This window comes from Trachinotus anak, unplaced genomic scaffold (assembly GCF_046630095.1).
Source record: "Trachinotus anak isolate AG129_WGS33_773 ecotype Australia unplaced genomic scaffold, CSIRO_AGI_Tana_v1 ptg000026l, whole genome shotgun sequence".
NCBI classification, from domain to species: Eukaryota; Metazoa; Chordata; class Actinopteri; order Carangiformes; family Carangidae; genus Trachinotus; species Trachinotus anak.
The window spans coordinates 4,186,729-4,201,207 of NW_027273877.1; the positions used below are offsets into that span (position 1 = coordinate 4,186,729).

Below are 14,479 nucleotides of genomic sequence, written 5' to 3' on the forward strand. Positions count from 1 at the left end.
AGTGAGAAATTGTGATTTCGTGGCAAAAGCAGTAACCACATTGATCGCTGTGCTAATTTTTGTTGCAGGCTGCATAAAAGACAATTCAAACGAGGGGCGATGTGAAACAGGCTGCTGAGGAAACTGCGCAAAACACACTAAAAAATGTGAGTGGAGGGGTGAAGCTGTGATAGGAAGCCACTGTATGAAGCATGTGGAGCAGCGTGGCCTGTGGGATGTGCGACCTCTGTGGTTTTAAAAGTGCTGAAAGACATACAACGCTGCACAGCCTGCAAAGTCTGGGGCAGCCACTATCTCTCTCACACACACACACACACACGCACGCACGCAAACTCTTGCACATGCACAGATGCACTCACTTTTGATCAACACCCCACCCAGCGTGCTGCATCGCCCACCAACCATGTGAAGCACACAGTACAGAGACACTTTGCCCCTTGAGAAACAAGGAAGTTGAAACACCTGTGTGTGTGTGTGTGTGTTGGGGGGGGGGTCATCTGTCATTAAATGTTCATTAATGCATGTTCATTATGTTAATTTTGGTCCAAAGGAGGTGGAGAATGAATGGGAAAAGGGGAAAAAAATCAAAAACTCTCATTAAAAAAAAAAAAAAGGACGCCATCTAGTGTTGTAAAAGCTAAACTCATTATCCTGAATTTAAATGCAACTGGCCAGCTGATACCTTGTTATCTGGGTGATACAGCTGTTGACTGATCAACAAAACCCTTAAAAACCTTATAATAAAAGGTGATTAATAATATTGAAATCATTATTTCCTGTAAGTGTGACTCCAAAAGGCACCAAGGGACAAAAAACAAAAACACAGAAGTGATTTTATTATGAGTTCACCCAACATTAGCACAGTTTCCTCCAGATTTCCTCTAGATTATTATTAAGAGTCAAATTATTTGCTTTAATGACATCAACATCACTGATAACGATCAATATAAATCTGTCAAATGCCACTGAACTGTCTCCAAGTAGCAGAGGAACTACTTACCCTTTCCTGTCTTTGTGAGGTTCGTGGAAACTGTTAGGGAAACATATCCTCATTAACTGAACATGAATGGTGTTTGGAGAAAACTTTACAATGAATGAAATCAGACCTTTTCTCAGAGTCCTTTTCCAAAACAGGCTTAATTCGGTTTGGTTAAATAATAAGTCAAGAAAAGATCAATTTGTGAGAAAGAAATGAGGCAATCATCATCAACCTAACATTATTAATTTGTTTTAGAAAAAGTAGACACTGAAAACAGAGTGGTTTCAACTTATTTTGCCTCTTCCTATAAATAGGAAGCCAAAGAAATGGGTAATTATGATTTGTAAAATAATTTTAAGGACCATTATCCTTTAATCTTAAGGTTCAGTTTACTCCTCTGTGTGAAATACCTGAAATAACACGTGTGAAACTGGGTGTAAGTTAATTTGAGGCTATTTTGAGCTTTAAATAGTCGCATCGGTTAGTCATAGATTATTTAAAAAAAAAAAAAAAAAAGGCATGAAGACGCCAGTATGCCATTCACAGTGTCTGAGGCTGAAAAAGTAAAGTCACTGGAGTGGGCTGCAGAGGAAATGAGTTTCCTATTGTGTAAGTTTCTCGTGAGGTTACTGCACCACCCACAGTCTCCATACATCACAACCCGACATTACCCAGAGTTCAGCTACACATTTGAGGCATTATTCAAAACAAACAAACAAAAAAAAAACACCTACAGGTGATAAAAATAAGCAGTGAAACCAAAAGCAGATGAAATCTCAGGTTTATTTGTTCCAACTGGTCCTGATCTGCTTTGCACAGGAAACTATTAATCAACTCTTACAACACACTACAAAGTGAATACTGCTCAAAAACAAAACACTGTGGACACTGTAGACAGAAATATTAAAAGAAAAGGGAAGTGGGAATGTGTAAAAATGTTTCACAGCAGCTTTAGTATTTTTGCTAAGTTTTGTAACATCACTGTAGGTATTTATCAAGATTTGAACCTTAATATACAGACAATTGACTTCAATGTGAAAGCAGATGTTAGGTGTAAATGTAAGCATCCAACAGCTGTGTTTAATTTTTATTAGAATATATATATTTTTTTCTTTTTGATAGATGAGATTTTCTACAAAATTAACTTCACTGTACACAGCCCATGAAGGCCTATATTAATATTTTCTGCAAATAAAAGTCTAAACTCTAGCACTGGTTCTCCCGAAGGTTCGACTCTTAAAGTCATCGAATACTGTACATCAATGCAAACAAAAGCACGCGCACACACACACACACACACACACACACAATCTAAGTTTCTTTCACTTTCAGAGCAAGTAAAAAGAGACACAAACGCCTCCTGTCTTGCACACACACACGTACAGCAGTGATTCACAACTGCAGGGTTTGTCCACACAGGCATCGTTTGGGCGGTGTGAACCACAGAGCACAAGTCGACCACCTTTCTGCCCCGCGCAGCTGTAAATAACAAACCTTTCATTCTCTCCCACTCAGACCTTCTTCTCAGTGAGTCACACAGAGATGGTTTCACTAAGAGCCGAGACTTTAGCCTCAGTGCCACCACTTCCTTTTGATTTCCTGTAACTTGCAGGTGTGGATCTTCTCTATTTGACAACCGCAGGCAGGGGGCTTTCAGGTGATGTAACACCCCGTGCTGAGGGGTCTTTTCAGTCACATTTTGGGCCATCACTGTAGCACATGTTTAAATAGCCCAAAACGTGCTGGAAAAAAAATATGAATGACTTGTAGCTGAAAATACTAAAATTTTTTACAATCTTTTATATAGTCAGATATCTGAGACCCGACAGATTATTTAGTTAAACCTAAATTACATCACTTGATTATAAAATGAAGCTGCTTTTCTTAATAGTAATAATAATGATAATTATTATAATAACAATAATATGCTCCCAAATAAAGTCAAAACACTTCAAACTAAGTGAGTAAACTCAAGCTACAACCTAAATTTAAAAAAATATAGAACTTATCACACTGTTTAACACTTGACCTAACCTTACACAAACATACACACACAAATACACACACTGCAACAATCTGGTTAAGGTTAGAGTGTATTGTTGACCCCAGCTATGATGGCAGAAGGTGTACTGATTAAACCCTCTATTCTTAACACAAGGATTTCTTCAGTAATCAAGGTGACTTTTCAGCTTTTTACAGTGAATGTGATAACTAGCATAAAATCACGTGGTTTTAGTTCAGTTTACTAACAGTATCTTCCCAGCTCGTGGAAGCAGAACCAGCAGTGTTGGCTCAGCTCTGTGGAAGCTCTGTTCCCTTCCTCTGCACACTGAGCCGGAGGGCACGGTGCTGAGCAGCTAGGTCAGGCCTGGAGCTCCGCTGGACCCTCATCAAAGCAGCGGTGACGCAGGGCTCCAAATCAGTCTGGACAGGAGGGAAGAGACACACGGTTAGTTCGGTCAGCCGGCCCGTCCTGTCGACCAGAAACTTTTTCACTCGTTTCCCATATCGCGATTAATCAAATCCTTCCTCCGCAGTCTGCATGTCCGGTCGGGCTGCAACACCCTTTTCCTGACGTGGCGTCCCTGAGATTTCATCAGTAAAAGGACAAGCACTTTAAGTTTAACAGGGTGACATCAGGTTTTTGGGACACTGGCCCATCGGTCATTATTTACCCATTAGGTGATGAGAGCAGCAAACCATGTACAGACACACAGGCAATCGATTCTTCTGTTGATCCATGCAAACACTTCAACATGGAGCAATTAAATGTGCTTGTCTATGAAAATGTTCTGGTTGATTTTTTAGATATTTTAGATTTTTAACCTTACATCAAGAAACTCACCAGCAAAACCAAAATACATACTAACTTGAAGAATGAGCTTCTCAAGGCAAAAACACATCATGACTCACCACAGGCTGTATTGATGTAAATCCCACACAGGCATGCAAAAATAAACACAGCCAGCACATACATGTCCGGGCACACACGCACACAGTCCCCAGAACACCCACTCCAATCCAAAAAGACCACATGCACACAATAATGAAACACTGCAGGAATTCCACAGTCATAATTAAACGCCTGCCACACCTCAACGTACATGTGGCAGCAACGTGAGCTCTTTAGAGGCGGCTCCCTTTCGAAAAGGTCTGCAGCGTTGATGCCGGATCGACACATGCAGCTTAAAAGCCAATTAGAGCGAGAGTGACGAGTTAACTCAGCTGTGAGTGACAGAGAGCCTGGGAAATCAGTCAACACTGCAGAAAATGAAAGTTGTCTCATTATTGAATAAATTCAAAGTTGGAGATGATTCTTTTTTTTGCAGTGTAGTGGCCAGCAGGTGTCACCTTCATCATGCAAACAAGCCCACGTGCTGCTTTTTCCTTCTCTTAGGATGATTTATGTTTTATGTTGTGTTTTCCTACCTCAAATCTCTAAGGAACAATCAGTGTTGCCCTCAGTCCTGGCCTCATGATTCAGGGGAGGACCATGTTTGTGTGCCGGACCGGGTGTGGTGCCTCCCCCGTACTTCCTGCAGTGCTACAGATTTAAAGGTGCCTCTGAAAACATTTGCTTTCATGAATAAATGGTCCTTATCTGCGGCCAGCTTCCTGCCCTTTTATGCCGTGCCACCGCCGCACCTTATGGTTTGTCCATCTCCACCCGGGCCACGCCAGAAATCATGGAAACACAGACACAAATAGGCTGGTGGTATTTTACTGGAAGAACCTCAGCTCTTGACCCTACTTCCCAGCCGAGACTGGAGCAAACAGAGGCTGAATTACACCCACTGATTCAAAGGGTACCACAAAAGCCATTTAGTGGCCGGGTCTCAGTTCCACCCCAGCTGCAGACATCACAACTTTTTCAGGCCATTCACGGTGGGTTTCTCTGCAGCTGAACATCTCAGACACACTTTGAATAGTTAACATTTTACTTACAGACAGCTTTGCCACTCATTCAGAGAGGAAGTGCCACTGCTGCAGCACAAACTTACATTAAAGGCCCTAAAAGGTATTTTCTCAATCAGCTTTTTTATGTTCCTGACTTGTTTGAAGTGGGCGGGGCTTTTTTCGTCTCAGCCAATGGCTGTAAGGTTGATCTATATTAATATACACTGAATCATAAAGCTGTGTGTAAAATTCATTGTGTCATATTCATATTACTCAATGGTTGCTACGAGCTGTTGTCAAGGATATGACAGAATGAATGAGGTCATCTCCAAATAAGGGCAGAGGCTTTGATGCACTTCACATCGCAGCTCTCTTCCCCTAAACTACAATCTGAATCACATCACAGCAAAAGCCTCTGTTCCCGGCACATCTCATCCAGTACAGTATGTGTGTGTCTGTACAGTCAAGTGTGAGAGGGTGGCGTTGTTATCAACTGGGCAGGCTTTCAACTTTGAGCTCTGGTTCCTCCTTGTCGCTGCACACCCCCGCCCCCTCCAGGCCCCTAATGTCTGTCGCCCCCCCCCCCCCCCCCCCCCCCCCCCGTCAGTGCAAGGGATTAGACAGAGAAAGAGGGTCTTTTCTTCTGGCTGCTAACTCAAGACAATCAGCACAACCACTTGTTATTCTGCTCAGGATCCAAAGAGTTGGAAAACGTGGGCGAAGACTTTCAAGCGACGTGGAAAGTCTCAAGAAAACAGGCGCTTTCTTCGCTGAGAAAAATCTATTTTCATAGTGATCCAGCTGCAATCTTTGCCCACAGATACTTGAGCAAGTTCTGGTCCAACACAAAGCCATGAATCACATGCAAACACAGTAATTGAGACTGTCCCTGATGACTTTGGGATGTGGTGACCCATGTGGGCGACAGGTTTTGGAAAGGTTTTGGAACTTGACACAATGAGGTGACGAGGACTGTAGGAATGAAGATGTGTTGCGGCTTTCTGTTTTTAGGACATTGGGAAAATGTGAGTATGTGCCCTCAGCTTTCTTATCGCGAAACAAAACAAAGACGAGGAGGAGCTGGAGGGAGAAGGAAACTCGTAAATCATTTTTAGCTTCTGATTAAATAAAGTCTATTTCGGAAATTAATTGCTGTAGAAGGATTTTTGGTCAGTTTAGAAACCTCTTATGGGTTTTTCTTGTCTTCCAAAAGTGAAGCATGTACAAGGTCCATGCAGGTATGACAAAAAACAAACATATGCATATATATTTGTTGGGATTTCTCTTTGTTAATGGACACAAAAACCAATATTAAAGCTTAATTCTATGTTGCCAAATCAAGAATAGCTGTGGGACCGTCCGAACCTTGACACATCAGCACCCACTTTTATTTTTCTTCCTTTACTGTCCCAGCTTTTGTTTGGCCAGCAGAAAGCCAGCCAAAGCTCCTGTCATTGCTCCGCTAAGTTCAATTGTCCCGTCCCTCACCGCGGTGGGCACAAAATTCATGATAAAGTGGAAATGGGCAGCGGTCCACATGCCACATTACACCACCTGCACCACGCTGTTTCTACAAAACCCGGAAAAAACTGTGGGAAAAGTGTTGATGGGAGTCAAAGGAGCCTTGATGACACACGACCAAGCGTCCGCCCTGCCACCTTTGTGTGGAAAGTAGCTGCCCGTTGACATTTTCAGGGTGTTTTCGGATGAATGTGAGATATTTCACATCTTGTGATTTAAAAAAAACTCTCACTTTACCAGCGTGCACCTACACATTATTCACTTTCTCTGAGATTGTGTTTTCAAACCACAAACAGACTGTCTGTCTATTTTTCAAACAATCAATATCCTTTTTTCAGGGAATGCTGTATGATAATAAGACAGCTTTCTAATTGGCTGTTCATCACAGCTAGTGATCCATCTCACTCTTTTTTCTTATTTATTTAACGCTTCATTAAAGGTACAGTATGTAGTTTTTTCCTAATATCCTTTAGTTTGAAATATGCTCCGGAACAAGCCTGAATGTGGAGAGATACAAAAAGCAGCTCTAAAGTTTCCTCGCCCTCCTAAGCAATCCGAGAAGATCAAAGGCAGGGGCGGGAGCTCATGGCTGTCAATCAATACAGAGGCTTCAAGCTCGTAATAGCTGCAGGAAAATGTTGTGGTGGCTGATGGTCTCCGCTAACTCATGAGGGAAATATCTGACTCTTTCGACACTAAACGCTGCTTTTTGTTCTCCAGATAGTTGCTAACTTTGTCCGCCTAATGTGGCCGAAAAACCAAAACAATGAGCTGAAAGATGCCGAAATGCTCCACAGAGCTGAAGGAAAACTACAGTCATCTGATTATTCTGTGTGGGCTTGTCCCTACGAGTGATTTCTTCCACATACACGCAGTCATGTGAATCACTGTTACTGTAAAAATACTGATAACAGCAGCTTTGATGTGGAACTTTAAACAGAAAATATGTTTTATCAGACACTTTGGCTGTGCCACTGTAGTTCTTGGAGGCTGTGCTTGGTGCGTCAGGGCTCATAAAATCCCAGGATGTTTTCTGTTTATGGAAGCAGAAAAAATGTGAACACTTCATCATAATCACTGCAATGACAACAGGCACTCAAAACTTGGCCGGCGCAACAGGCCACAAGGAAAACAATGCGCTGGATATTGGCTGAGTGTTTTTCTCCCATCGTAGAGATCTGGTAGTATATGAGAAATACTCACAGAGAAGACTGTGATCTCAAAATACCCAGTGTGCTCTTGTGCTCATTTCTCACAACCTACAGATGCTCTTATAACGGAGAACTTTGGAAAAACCACTCGGGAACAGTTCATGACCTTGTTTTTTTTTTTTTTTTTTTGCTTAACTATTTTAGAGTGGAGTAAATCAAAGTGTAATAAGTAACAACTTGAGAAATGTGGACAGGGACAACAAAGACAGTCTGTGAAGTCATGCGAGAGAAGTGCTCAGTTTAGACTCACCGTCAGTGCAGATGAAGCACTTGCAGAGACACACACACAGACAGAGGAGGAGGACGGCTGCCACACCGCACACTGAGAGGAGGATAACCATGGCTGGAGCCACTGCAGCACACACACACACACACACACACACACACAAAAATGTTTAAAAGCATGTGAAATGTACGACGTCTGGACTAAACATGTACGAGAATAACGCAAAATAATCCTTCCCGCACGCTGCGGCATTGCAGGATGCGGGACCCCATCAAAGCAGCCATAATTACCTGTGACTGGAATAGCTGAGGATACACACATGCAGAAAACACAAGCCATGTTTCCACTGCACCTCAGCACTAAAAGATGGGAAGTTTAACTGCGAGAAAGTACAAGCTTTAATTCTGGTCTGTTTCTGGCACTGCTTTAACATCTAATAAATAAACTTCTCTTTAAAGTAGACATTCCATGCTTTTATTTTTTACGTCTTAATTGAACATGATGTTAAATCTATTGATGTAATCATTGAAAGTGTTACCCACGTGTCCTCGGATGATGCAGTATTTGGGAAAAATGAACAGAGAAAAGGCTCAAACACTACGAAGAATTACAGATTTTTCCAGCCAACAATTACACAAACCTAGATTTTACAGATTTGGAATTATAAATAACGTTGTCAGACAGCCCTACACACATCCATTATGTCCCCACACATATTTTTTTCACTTCCTGTGCCAGATTAGACCTTTTTGTCAAAGTGTGTGGGCGTGCACAGACTGCCCTTGCCTTGACATTTCCCTCACTCTCTGAAAGAAGAAACGAGGGGGCCGGTTGAAGGTGGGAAAGTGAGAAAAAGTTAAATGTTCAGTATGTGCACAAATACAGCCACTTGGTCTGGCAGCTGTTCTGGACTGTTTCAATACATTTGCACACTGTGGATTTATATTCTGTCTTCATTACTTTCTCTCTTCATGGCTGCCTCTTTGATTCCAACGTGTAATTATTAAGGGGCAGAACTCCACTATTTTATTTATTCCTCACCATGTTTGTTGAGGGACACCGTCAGGGGTTTCTCCAAACCCTGGTGGTGCACGATGCACTTGACGGACAGGTCGCTGAGCAGCCCCGATTGGAAGAGGATCGTGCTCGTCACTATTGTCGTGCCGTCGCCCTGATCGCAGGCGGAGGAAATGGGCGGCCCGAGTGTTCGGTTGTCCCCGTAGATGTTCCACATGATCTCCGCTGCAGGGCGGGACTGGGCGGTGCAGTTGGCCTCAGTGATCCCTGAAGAAGAGGTCACGTGGCTCACCTCTGGTTTGGGTAAAACTGGAGAGAGAATGATTATGTTTAATTGATGTTATTCTCATATTAGTTTTTTTTTTCTTTAATTAACTGAGCCAAAAAGGTTCATTTTACTTTCAGTCCAAATGTCATTGCTTTTGTATTTTGTCTGAGCCTGTCAATCACAGCGACAGAAAGACATTTGTTCCTCTGCTTTCGTAATGGAGATGGAGAGACAGAGCACATCGGCTGTCAATCACTCTGCCCCGAGGACACAATGACACAAGTCGTCCTGGAAACAAAACCCAGACAGAGAACAGAGGCAGAGCAGCTTTTACTAACTCTGTGTTTGTGTGTCTGGACCTTCAGCTCCGTCAGTTTAGACAGAAGCAAAGCTTGTTCAGCAGAGCAGGAGGGACATACACGCACCTACACGCACACACACTCACACACACACTGAGGCCTTGTGTCTTGGGAAACAGTGAGCCACTCATCCCCTGGGCTTTCACCCAAATTAATCACCCCATTCCCCTCAGTGAAACCCCTCCTTCTTCCAACATTATCACTCCAAACGCACACACACATGCAACCACTCACACTGCTGGAACGTCTGCTTACGACTTCAGAAGTTACACTCTTGTCTGACATTGTGCTTTACACCTCTCTGGCACAGTGACGGGGTTAAGTGTTGGTGAGGGGACGTGAAGCGCCGTCGCCGAAGAAGGTCAGAGCAGTAGTTTAATGACCCACGACAGCAGCTCTGGGTTGTTTATACACAGCGCTTCCCTTTCCTGAGCTATATCTGGGACGCACGCGCACACCAGCACACATTTCCTCTCAGCCTACAGTATATTGAAGCATAGTAAACACAACTGAGAAGCCAGGGCTTAGACTTCATCCCATATCATTTAAATTCCTGGGTGCACCGTTTTTTTTTTCCTAGTAAATGAAAGCAACAATGAGCAAGGAGCGGTGGAACGGGCGGAAACGTCACCTCCACATTGCTCAAGCCCCATAATTATCTGACTTAGCTGGAAACAGCTAAATATCTAAGTAGGTATTTCCAGGAATAGCACACAATGTGTGACAGCATCACCTAAGTGTCTATTACTGAGAGATTAAAGGAGTTTACCAAAGCAGGGACGGTCTAATAAAAGAAGATTCAGTGTTTTTGGAGCTTGACCCACACACTCAAGTTAATTCCATAACAGTGTTTATCACTGCAAACTATTTTCACTCATAGAAGTGGAAGTCATGGGAGTCAGGCACAAACCGTGCTCCTCCACGTGCAGATAGATGCAGATGGAAGTTACTGCGAGACTTAATTATAGCTCCTGTTTTCTTGTGTAATTATTTGTGGCTAATGGGTTTGAGAGGACATACAAAAATATTCTACTTTCTGCTTTCCCCACACTGCACCAAAACCCCAAGAATGTAGAGATATCTTTTTTTTTTTTTTTTGTTCTTGCAAGAATCTGGATCACATCTGGAGATTTTTTGATATGACATCTTACAGTGCCAGGATCGGAGCGTGTCCAGTCCAGATTTCATCATATATGGGTCATAGTTTGCAACTACATCTCCTTATTCTGGGGTACTTTGCACAGTGGGCCATTGTACCGAAATATACCAAACTGTGACCCCAACACTACACCAGACCTTTCATTTTGTGCCCAATTACACATTTAAATTCCATCCTTAAAGATCTCCATGTTTACCCTATGCTTTCTTCTTGTACTAATTTTATTGGTGTCAATGTGCTCAAAAAATTCAAAATGATTTTTCTAGTTTGCTGCAAATGGTTCAAATAGTGAACATTTTTTTGTGTCAAATAAAGGAATAATGACCACAGGTGAACATGTCACCACACCCACCATAGACCGACAGGCAGGAGGTGGCGCTTCTGCTGCCGTCTGGGTATGTGTGGAACTCGCAGGTGTAGCAGGCCTCGTCCTCCGTCGTGACTGACCGGATGGTCAGCTGGGTGTCGTCCAAGGTCCGGCTCAGGCTAATCCGATCCCTGAAGAGCACCTCGATGTTGTGGTGGCCTTTCTTAGTGTAGGAAGCCACGGTGGTGGTGTCGCCCTGCTCGGCCGTCTTCCTCCACAGGACCTGCTGCACCCTCTCGGGGAGGCTGTACCAGCAGGAGAGGGTGGCCGGCGTCCCACTTATGGCTGTCTTGTTGCCCACCTGCCGCACTTTACCTGGGACAAAGAAAGTGCTGCTGGCATCAAATGTGCTATGAAAGTTTTACAGGTCAGGCTTGTGTGCAGGTTCAGGGCCAACAAGCAGGAGCCAGGCAGCAATAAAAATCTAATAGCAACAACAGGAAGTGCCGAGGTTAGCTGGGTGGGTGGGCTTTCTCTTCTGCTGATCTGGGACCTCAGACCTCAGTATAGTACTTCCTGTCTCAAGGCGTTTTGGGCCTTAGGAGCAAAACAAACTCTCTCCGTGAACCTCTGTGAGCTGCACAAAGACAGTGTGACTTCTCTAAATAAACACACTTGCAAAAAGTTGTGCTTTTATGGAAAAAAAGAACAAAAGGTCAAGTGTCATGTGAGAGCTGCAATATGAAGCTCCTCAAAAGGCGGACTCACCAGTGACTTTGATGCACGTCCTGCCTCCTTGCGAACCCGAGGGGTAAGTGTCAAAGATGCAGCGGTAGCAGCCCTCGTCCTTAGGCTGCACGTTCGTGATGGTGATGTAGCTGGCGTCATTGCTGAAGGCGGTGAGCTCCACGCTCGGGTGCTGGTTGCTCATGCTGACTGTCTCTTTCTGTTGGTACGCCAGGAGGGTCACGCCGTGCTTGTTGAGCCAGCGGACTTGCTGGATGCTGTCACCTGTTGCCATGGTGATGTTGCAGCCAAGCATGAGGGGGTGACCGGCCTCTACAGTCAGGTTGCCAGGGGCTATAACCTTACCTGATGTAAGATGCAAACAGCAAGTCTAGATATCAAGTCTGGATATCAATTAACACTCTGCCTGCCTTTTGGGGCATTGTGCAGCTTGTTTGAGCTTTAAAGTTCTTTTAATAAACCAAAAGAAAAAAGGTCGTACCATGAGTCCTGAAAACAGCTGCTCCTACTATCCATAGCAGCAGACGCAGGGGGAGGGCAGGTCCACACATCGCTCACCGAAGCAGGGTTACCAACCAGTATCACATCCAAGCTGCAGCTGCAGACTGCAAACCCTGTCAGAGGGCTGGAACAGCTTCAGCCGCAACCTAAGCCTCACTGTGAAACCTCAACATGAAGCCACATGCTTATTGCTGTGGCCACATACAGATGTTCAAACCAGCAAAGAATCAAGTGTGAATTAGTGTGAGGCTGTGGTGCTGATGTACCTCTGTCAGCTGTCCAGTGCTCTGACTTGCTGAGCTGCTGCTGCTGCTGGTCAGCACAGTTGTAGCTGCATCTTCCTGGCGTGCTGTCTGCTGTAATGGGCAACATGAAGCCAGAGGATTACACCAGCAATGACAGCATCGCCGGAGCATCAGAACATTGTACTCTTTGATTAGCAATGAATGGAAAATACAAAAAATATGCATGACTAAAACTTTTTTGGGGACATTTGTGCATGTGATACTGTGGTAGTTTCACTTTAAAGGTTGTTTCTAATGCAATGTGTAAGCATCAACAACAACAGCTGCTGATTCAAGAAACATCGCCTGGGGTCTAATGGGAGTTTTTACAGGTTAATCCCCAGCACGAGCCCTGCCCCGGTAAATCCATAATCATCCGGTAATAAAACAAGCTGCCACTTGATGTCTAGACAGCGCCAAACCCACAGATTTCAAAATCGATACCTGAAAGCCAACCTCAAAGAAATTACAGTGGCAAGTAAGACCAGAGAGGATATTAGTCATGAAGGCGATCGCAGTGTGCACAAGTATAGTAAAGCAGAGGGGGTGTGTGAGAGCAAACATCAGCTGTAAACATCTCCCCACCCATTGTTAGGGATACACTCCTGTAATCGACTTGAGAACTGAACTGGGATCAGGTCAGGTCTCCATATCCTGACAAAAAAGGTAGAAACAGCAGGGATCGAGCATAGCCTGGCCTTTGATCAGACTCTACAAGTGCAGTGGAGTGGACTTGCTGGGAAAAGAGAAACCCACCTAAACCACAAGACAGACCAGGTCCAGACCTCAGAGCTTTATGGGTGTTATTTTGCTCTTTCACTGTGCCAACCATCTGGTCTCAAACATGCAGCCCGCTCCTGTTGGGCAATACTTAAATCACTTTCCCCCTCCTAAAACACTACAGATGTCTGACAGCGGGCTGTTACAATGGCCACAAGAAATCTGATTCAATCAATCAAGTGGCAACTTCAATCCTGAAACATGTTGCTCTACATCCAGATGTGCAGTGAGCATTTGCACCACAGCTGGTTCAGCCTCAGAAGCAGATGTTAAGTGAGATTTCTTGGGCAGATTGCTGAAAAAAGTGCAAAAAAAAAAGCATAAATCTGATCATCTATCCCACATTTGACAGGAGTAAAGAAGCTAATGAAGCCAATTTTGCACTTGTCCTGCAAATCTCTTTCCATCTCTTGCCATGTCTGTCACATGAAAATCACCATGAAAGCATAAAGTTGTACAGTGATGCCACAATATGACATGAAAAATTCACCAAAACAAAGATTAAATACACTACAAACACTACTCCTTCTTCTTTAAGTTTATCCATCTGGTGCAACAAGGACAACATGTTGTGGCAAAGTTACAGCTCAACTAAGTTAAATAAATTCAATCTTAATTTTGAGTTGATGTCAGTGAACATGGACATAGATTGGCTGATTGACTTCTCATCATTCAAACTTTGACAAACTGACTGTAGAAAGTTTGACATTCCTGGATTAAGGATAAATGTACAAATAAGTCACTGAAAAACCACTAAAACTGTTATTTCAAAGCACTTATGCCTGGAACCGAAGTTGTTGAGAAGTTTTCATGACCACCAGTCCTACCTGCTGACAGTCCAAAGCAAGAGAGAAAGCTGACTCCAAGGATCAGAGCTGCTGCCTGGGCTGCAGGTGATGTGAAACTGGAGCACAACGGTCCATGGCTCATACATGAGACCGCTACCGAGCAGTGTTGGGTTCCTGCCCCTGATCTCTGAACCCGCAGAGATCAGAGCCTCCTCAGGCGTGAAACCTGACGGAACAGAGCCCTCCTGTGGCCGCGTTGCGCAACTGCTGCTGAAAGCCTGCAGCTGACATTGACTCACACCTGGGAATAAAATAACATCTAAACACTCACAGCCTCGAATGTCAGACATTACTGTTGTGTTTATTATTAATAGTATCTATAGACAACATAATAACAGTGGCAATAATACTGATGATTAATTATAAATGTCCAAA

At 43.7% G+C, this 14,479-nt stretch overlaps 1 protein-coding gene across 3 annotated transcripts; it reads right to left on the bottom strand.

Moving 5' to 3' along the window:
* Positions 1–1,743: 1,743 nt before the first annotated feature.
* On the bottom strand, positions 1,744–14,242 carry LOC139609582 (OX-2 membrane glycoprotein-like). 3 transcript variants are annotated; one of them, XM_071464353.1, is made up of 8 exons: positions 14,084–14,242; positions 12,459–12,548; positions 12,173–12,305; positions 11,713–12,036; positions 10,990–11,319; positions 8,876–9,160; positions 7,859–7,960; positions 1,744–3,403 (listed from the first exon to the last, which is right to left on the bottom strand). In XM_071464353.1, the coding sequence occupies exons 3-8, from the start codon at positions 12,240–12,242 to the stop codon at positions 3,399–3,401; spliced, it is 1,116 nt and encodes a 371-aa protein (XP_071320454.1). In that variant the 5' UTR covers positions 12,243–12,305; positions 12,459–12,548; positions 14,084–14,242; the 3' UTR covers positions 1,744–3,398. The 3 variants fall into 3 exon arrangements, with proteins under 3 accessions (XP_071320454.1, XP_071320457.1, XP_071320453.1); XM_071464356.1 differs by having other exon boundaries at positions 12,173–12,348; XM_071464352.1 differs by having other exon boundaries at positions 12,173–12,357.
* Between the last annotated feature and the right edge of the window lie 237 nt (positions 14,243–14,479).

Bases quoted from the DNA above. Each gene is read 5' to 3' on its own strand.
- LOC139609582 (XM_071464353.1), bottom strand. From the start codon at position 12,242: ATGTGTGGACCTGCCCTCCCCCTGCGTCTGCTGCTATGGATAGTAGGA. The intron at 12,037-12,172 runs GTACGACCTTTT...ATCTTACATCAG, and splicing joins AGCTGTTTTCAGGACTCATG to GTAAGGTTATAGCCCCTGGC. The intron at 9,161-10,989 runs GTGGGTGTGGTG...TTCTCTCTCCAG, and splicing joins CTCCTGCCTGTCGGTCTATG to TTTTACCCAAACCAGAGGTG.